Source organism: Anticarsia gemmatalis, chromosome Z (assembly GCF_050436995.1).
Source record: "Anticarsia gemmatalis isolate Benzon Research Colony breed Stoneville strain chromosome Z, ilAntGemm2 primary, whole genome shotgun sequence".
In the NCBI taxonomy this organism is placed as follows: domain Eukaryota; kingdom Metazoa; phylum Arthropoda; class Insecta; order Lepidoptera; family Erebidae; genus Anticarsia; species Anticarsia gemmatalis.
In genome coordinates, this window is record NC_134776.1 from 9,212,083 (window position 1) to 9,219,605 (window position 7,523).

Sequence of the window (7,523 nt, forward strand, 5' to 3'; positions counted from 1 at the left end):
AATAGTCTTAAAACAAATAGGGAATTTAACCACCTTTGCATAAATTACATACTCGCCGGTTATACCCGAAGGTATAGACAGAGATGTATAAAATTCACCCACGCTTCACCAATTAATATTAGTATTAAATAACTTAAATAATAAAATTTTGAAAAGGCCATACATTTTGCATGGGCTTATTTGTCAGTTTTATGCATAAGTGGTAAAACCGTCACCTTATCGAAATAACATTACTCTGACTAGAGTACCGATCGCGATATCAGATTCAAAATGATGCTAAACATCTTCATAACAAATCTCCAATAATAGCTAGTACATAATTAAATGCGATTTATGCCTAAACAACGTTTATCTATGACTAGACAATATGAGCACCAAAATCCTAGTAAAACAAGAGTTAAAAGGCTGCTTTCCATACAGATCCCTACAGGAAAAGTCCAGCAATAGGATAATTATATCTTAACTAGCTGACCCGGCAATATAATTGAAAAATAAAATGTTAAGGGAGGACAACCCTTATCACTGAGGGGTATAAAAAATAGATGCTGGCCGATTCTCAGGCCTACCTAATATGCTTACCGTGATAATTATCGGTCAAGCCGTTTCGAAGGAGTACGGGAACGAACATTGTGACACAAGAATTTTATATATAAGATTTTTTTGACCTCGCATCCGTAACTGAGCTTTTTGATAAACATTCTTCACGCTATTCTTGGTTAAATTTTCTTTGGTAGAAAAGCAGCCCAAAGAAAATGTTCCACGTCTAAGCATTATCTGGCTTCTCATTTTCATCCGGTCGTCGATACAACGGCTTCTTAGTCTTCCCTCCTATTACAACACGTTTCTTAAGAGATCTCTTAATAGAGTCTGGATCAGAAACGGTTACCGATGTAGATTCAGCATCCTCGGCTTCCTCAGGATCGGTCAGTCGAAGAAATGATATTGTAGGAGTAATAGTTTTATTCTCATCAGAAAACTCCGTTATTCGCGGCAGATAAATACCGAAACGGTCCTGAAACATAGAAATGAAACTTTACTTCGCATTCAATTAGTTCTACACAGTTTCTGTAACTCCTACACTGGGATATTGCAAAGCACTATATTTAGATCTAAGAAATTATTGTGCTGCAAAGAACGCCTACGAAATCCGCGCGCAGTTTCTTGAACGCCTGATCCATTGTGCTACTGATGACATCACTAGTTACAGATCATGTTCGTAACTATGTTTAAACTACTCGAAATTAAAAGACTATTAAATACAGAAGTTAAACTACATTTTGACACGAAAAGTACTATATACCTAAGGTATTTTTTATTAACCTATACCGTCTTATTTTTGGGCAAAGGTCTCCCCAAAATTTTCCACCGGTTTTCTCTCTAGCCACTTCTTACCTTAGGATACCGGTTATATTTCCACCGTGGCTGACATACACACGGCGGCGGCGCAGGTTTTATGTAGCTCTCATGAGATGACGTCCCGCTCTTCGGTGTTTCGTAGCCTGCATACAAAAGACTATGAACAACAATACCAGGACTAAGTGCACTTTTGTTGAACTTTGTACTTAGCAGGTCATTGTAAATTTTTCTTAAAAAAATAATTAATCAGCTGGAATTTGTTTTTAAGCCTACTAAAGTAATAATTGGTTGTAAAAATTTTATAATATAATATAATATAATCAAATTTTCAAACAGTAAAAACGTCAGACAAGTCGTTTGTGAAACATCTGCTAAGTTCCCTGAAATCATGGTCTTCCAAGTAAAATATGTTGTCCTACATAACGTCACATGGGATAAAGTGAAGACAATGACGACTTAAAACTGTTCCGAGTGTTCCGTCAGTCAAATGCACTTCATAATTGTCAAGGTAATATAATGTAATTCTTCTTCTTATCGTATGGTTAGTGGTCAACCTAATGTCAAAGTTGTTCAAGCCGCCCGAAGGTCTTTAATGTAATGAGATTGTAATAATATGTAGTTAGTAATAACTGCAAAAAGACCTTTAAAATTCTTCTGTCGCCGAAGGGATTTCTTCAGTTTTTTCCTCATTCGGCGCTCCCACGCTATTAAATAGGCTGGAATAAAAAAAAACAATTAATAAGTTCCTACATCTTTAAAAATACTCCATCTTTTTATAAAAAAGTTTGCATTCATTCTCAGGTACACTCTTTTACGGCTACTCAATGATAATATAATCTAGCCATTATAAATAATTAAAATAAAGCATGAAGAACTTTAGCGCTTATTGAGATTGCGGGCGCTAATGTGGGTTTATAAACTTCATAATCATACTTTTTATTCAAGGTGTACTGAAAACAAAGCTTACTCTGAGCAAAATATGCACTTTTGATATGTTTCACCAATGCTTTTACGCCTATAGGTACTATAGGCTTAACTCATTCCACCCTACACGATGATACACTAAAGATCTTTTTCTTTTTTTTTTTCTTTTAAAAACAACTCCCGCACTAAGAATTGCTCTTGTGTCGCGGGGACTTTTACAAACATACAAACAACGGACACAAAGCACAACCAGACCCGAAACAATTATTTGTGGATCGCACAAATAATTGCTCCGTGTGGGAATCGAACCCACGACCTCCCGATGCAGTGGTATCGGCGTGGTGACCTAAACCACTGCGCAAGTATTATTTCGAAAGTGATGGTTAGGTAAATATTACGAAAGTCATAACACCCCGTCAATATCGTCAAGTTCTGCTTCACATAAAGTAAAGATCAGAAATTACTTTACCGCTTATGTCTTTATACAAGATCTATTAATTAGAAAGCTTCCAGGCTTCTATTGACGATAATTACCTACCTTGAGTTCAATCAGCCTTTGGCTTTGTGAAACACATGCTCTTTGTCTATACATATCTTGGCTAAGGAGACATAAGCAAAGCAATCACTGATGCCCGGTGACGGTGTAATCTAGTCTAGGTCTATTGCAAAATTACTATGACAATCCAATTGTGGTTGGCCAGTCATCTTCAATGCGTTAGCCTACTGATTGCTTTCATAATTAGGTTTGGCTGCCTAGTCTGTTTGATCCGACCTATGCTTTAAGGACTGAAGTGGATATACGGTTTGAATTCGTATCCTGTTAGGGTCTTCTTTTATCTGTTCAAAATGTGTGTACTAAAAATTTTGTTTTACTAATATAAATAAATAAAAATAAATAAATATTTTTGGACAACTCACACACGGTCATTTGATTCCATCCTAAGCAGAGCTTGTGCTATGGTAACTAAATAACTGATAAACATACATATATACTTCTAAATATATACTTATATAGATACATTAACATCCAGGCTCAGAACAAATAGTCGTGCTCATCACACACAGATTTGTCCCGGGTGGGATTCGAACCCACCACACGCGGCGCTACGGTTGTTGCGGCGAGGTGACCGCTTAAACCACTGCGCCGAACGTGCAGTTATATATATAAATAATATGAATTGGTTTATTATAACAGTTAAACTTAATCCCGTGATTTTCGTTTCTAAACAAATCTATTAAAACGATAGTGGATAATAAGTTAAAACAGTTACTTAAACTCTGTTACTTCAACAGTAATCGGATTTGTGTCTACGGCAGCTAAAGTTTATTTTTTCCGTCCATCGAATTTACTGTGAGCACTGCGCTATTCGGTACGTGTGACAATTGGCTCGCGACGCGCCAGCATAGCACTCTAAACAGAATTCACGGGACATGCGTGTCCGTGATGATGAACGCATCGCAGTGCCGAGGAATTCATACAAAGCCATCAAATTCCGTTATGAACCATGCGTAAATTGAATCTACCGCGAGCCACTCGACGCATACCTTTGAGAATCCCATCATCGACTCATTCGAAAACGATTCAGGTTCAACACATTTGCCAGTCCGTAGATGGACGAAAATAGTGGTATTTGAACGTAGATTTCAAATGCTTTGCGGTAAAAGTCGGGGAGGGCTCGTTGTACAGTTCGTTATTGTTTTGATTTTGTGTCGCGGACCTCTTTAAATATGTAGACCAATAATTGAGATAGGCAACCGCATACATAATTACATATTAACTAACACGCGACATTGATTTAGATAGGAGTCAATAATTAATTAATTAATTATGAAATTATCGGCATTTGACTACAAAATTACAGCACATGTGATTTTGAGGAGTTTTGGATTCTGTTGAAGGATTTTACTGACCAGAAACCATGAATATATACGTTATATTATAAGAAAATATATATTTTGTTTATAACATAATGCTGATTATACATAAAAGTGAAGATGTGCTTGAAAATATTTACATAAGCAAATAGTAAAAAAAAGCATATGTAAATTCTAAAGTTCTTATTTATAGTCGTAACTTTTGGTATCTTACTTTCTTTGCAGTAAAGTGGTAGATGGGTGTACGCAATGCATCAAAAGAAAGTGTATTATAAGTAAAAATATGTTAATTAATATGTATAATTCTCACCGATTTCCTCTTGCGCCTTGACAATCCTTTCAAACTCATCATATGCATCGTAGTAAAGTTCAGCAATGTCACGTTTAATATCTCTTACAGTGATTTCCATGGCGTCTTCGACTGCTTTCATGAGTTCCACGTAAGCCGTGTCGTAGTTCACTTGATTATCGTCCAAACGTCCATATACTACTTTGTCTACAGTGTTTGTAATAATTCCGAAGAATACTTCCGATATAGTCGGCTCGGGGACTGGAGTTGGTACTGTAACAATTTAATTATTATAAACTTTTACCGTATAAGAGTAATTGGATGGCCTGATTTTATGAACGTATTTAGAATAAAAGAAGTTTAAAAGTTGGTAAATAAGGCCAAATTATTTAGAGAATCAGACTAAGAAGTCTGTCTTATCAAGGGTAAAGAAACCAAGGTGATTTTGTTGCTATTTTTAAATTAAACCAGATAAACTTGACTGTCCGAGAAAAGAGAGAGAAAAGGAAAGCTAATTTTATTTTATATATCCCACCTTTTGGCCAAAGTCCTTACGAGCCTTCAGCCTATTGTTCATATAGTACTTAAAGCAAAAATACTTCTAATTATTACCTGGTGTTGGAAGTGTCGTGTCCGATGTAACGATAGAGATGAAGGAAGACGATTTAGTAGCTGATTTACTTGGTACCACAGATATACCAATATCCACGGGATTGTGTTTCTTTATGATGTTCTCCAAATCATATCTTAATGTCTCATCTTTGAACGTAAATGAACTTGCTTCGTGGTGCTGTAGAAATGAAAGTAAAAAAAGTAATATTTTCTCATTAATGTACCACTGCTGGGCAAGGATCCCCTCCCGGAATCAGGGACGGGTTAGGACTTGAGTCCAACCCGTTGGCCAAGTGCGAGTTTGCGACTTTGCATACCTCCAAGAACTGTTTTAAAGAACTCTCAGGCATGCAAAATTGCATCATGATGTTTTCCTTCACATTTGAAACAATAAAAGACTTTGAAAAGTAATGTGTGTATTAGAAATAATGTACCAATACCTATTTTTAATGAGCAATCAGCATAGTTAAGTAAGTGCAATTTTAAAAAGGCTCATTACACAGTGCTTTTAGAAATATGCCCATGTCAGTTACATTCTAAAACATTCTTTTTAAAACCTGCTTACCGTGTAAGGCTCTCCAGTGACTACATTCAGGTACTCTCGTACTTCTGCGTCAATATCGTCGCACGGTCTCGTGTAGTGTTTAGCAAGAAAACCTATAGGATCTTTTCTTGGTTTCTCCTGTATTAATCTTTTCATCCCTGTTTTCAACAATGCTAATATCTTAAAAAAAACAAATTTTAAATCATAATAAAATTATACAAAGCTTTACAACACATACACATAAATTACAAGAAGATTTTACCAGACCCATAGGAAGACGCAAGTATTTAGTTTTGTTTGGCAAAGAATCAAACCCCAAATGACGCTTAGGGTTTTGTTTTGAAGGGCTAGAGGGAATTATAGCTCATACTTTCAAACGCTGTGGAGGAAATGAAAACATTATACCTCTACCTAAGCATCCCTCCAGCCCTCTTGATACTTCGGTGCTTGTAACCTACGTAAGTGTACCTAAAGAAGTTTACCTAGGTTCATATAACTATATTATTACATACATCACACAAACCTCAGGATGCTTATACATATGCAATTCTTGTTCCGTATATACTGACATAACATATCGCTTCAAACATTCCTGCTGGTATGGCAGTAATGCCTCGTGATCGTGAAGAGACACTCCATCCGTAGCCAGGTGGACTGACACCCTTACAGCTTGGCAATCTCTGTACGCCATTTTCAATACAATATTATGAACAACTTATTTTGTTTATATAATAATATTTACGAAATATCTAAATAATTGTGTTCGTCAAACTTCAGTTCCACACGGACCTTTCAAAGTCGTTTGAAATAGATTGTTTTGTAAATACAAAAAATAGACATGTTATTTCGGCCAGTTTTTAATTTTGTTTTTTTTTTCTGTAATTTGTTGAGATTGGTTGTGAATTTTCCTGCGATTTTATTAAAATTGATTATTGATTTATTTGCAAGGACGCGTAAGTCATTGCGTATATAATCAAAATGTAATATAACATAGTCAATCAATACTGTACAGACGTATTAAAATTTTCAGGATCTCAAGATGGGGGCGACTAACACGTACGCTATCATAACCATATCGTACCATAATCTTCGGTATCAAAGTCAGTGCGGAAGAAAAACATATCAACAAGTAAGTTTCACTTAGTGTAATTTCATCCTTTTCATTTAAATAGTAGAGTTGTCTAATTTGGTTAAGCCTTGTATTTTGGGAAGGTACCCTGCCTATACTTTTATAACTATGTCCTAGTACTTTACAGTCTTGGCCCCATGTCGTGGGGAGTAAAACTATTGCCATATACTGGGCACGTTCTATCGACCTTCTATTTAAGTAATAAATGGTTTTCTGGGGCTTATAAATATTCAATAATAAAGATTATAAATAACATTTTGGTTGAAACACAAATATGTAAGTATTAACGTGCTCAAAACCTCAAGACAATAACAATATTGGACAATTTGCCAATTCTTTTCTTTCATTATGCCTATTCTGTATAATGTAGCTAAAAGTGCTTTTGTGAACCTTTGTTTCTTTCGTTTTATTAATTGCAACAGATTATTCAGTGTCTCTTAGAAATATTGCCGCTTTTAATATTTCAATGCTCGGAAAATATTGGTTTAAATTTGTTTAGCACTCTTTAGATTCTTTGCACGTAATCAGTATCGCTTGTTTCAATCACTGAAAACAGTTATGTTTATTATTATCTAATGCAATAAATATTGAAGGTGACATGAAGTATCGACGATTAATAAACAACCAGTGCAATCTTTGTATTTGAAGATTCGTTTATTTTCATATAGTAGATAAAATAAAATACAACTAACAAAATATGAATTAAAACAAAAGTTATCAAATTAAGTTAAAATACAAATGAATATAAAACAAAATAGTAAATCTATCAAAATGAAATTAGATTAGGCCTCCTC

The 7,523-nt window shown here is 35.1% G+C and overlaps 1 protein-coding gene across 1 annotated transcript; it reads right to left on the reverse strand.

The window, feature by feature from the left end:
- Positions 1-228: 228 nt before the first annotated feature.
- Positions 229-6,363, reverse strand: LOC142986605 (uncharacterized). The gene is made up of 7 exons (XM_076135131.1): positions 6,124-6,363; positions 5,622-5,780; positions 5,057-5,234; positions 4,466-4,717; positions 1,998-2,072; positions 1,393-1,499; positions 229-1,012 (listed from the first exon to the last, which is right to left on the reverse strand). The coding sequence occupies exons 1-7, from the start codon at positions 6,289-6,291 to the stop codon at positions 764-766; spliced, it is 1,188 nt and encodes a 395-aa protein (XP_075991246.1). The 5' UTR covers positions 6,292-6,363; the 3' UTR covers positions 229-763.
- Between the last annotated feature and the right edge of the window lie 1,160 nt (positions 6,364-7,523).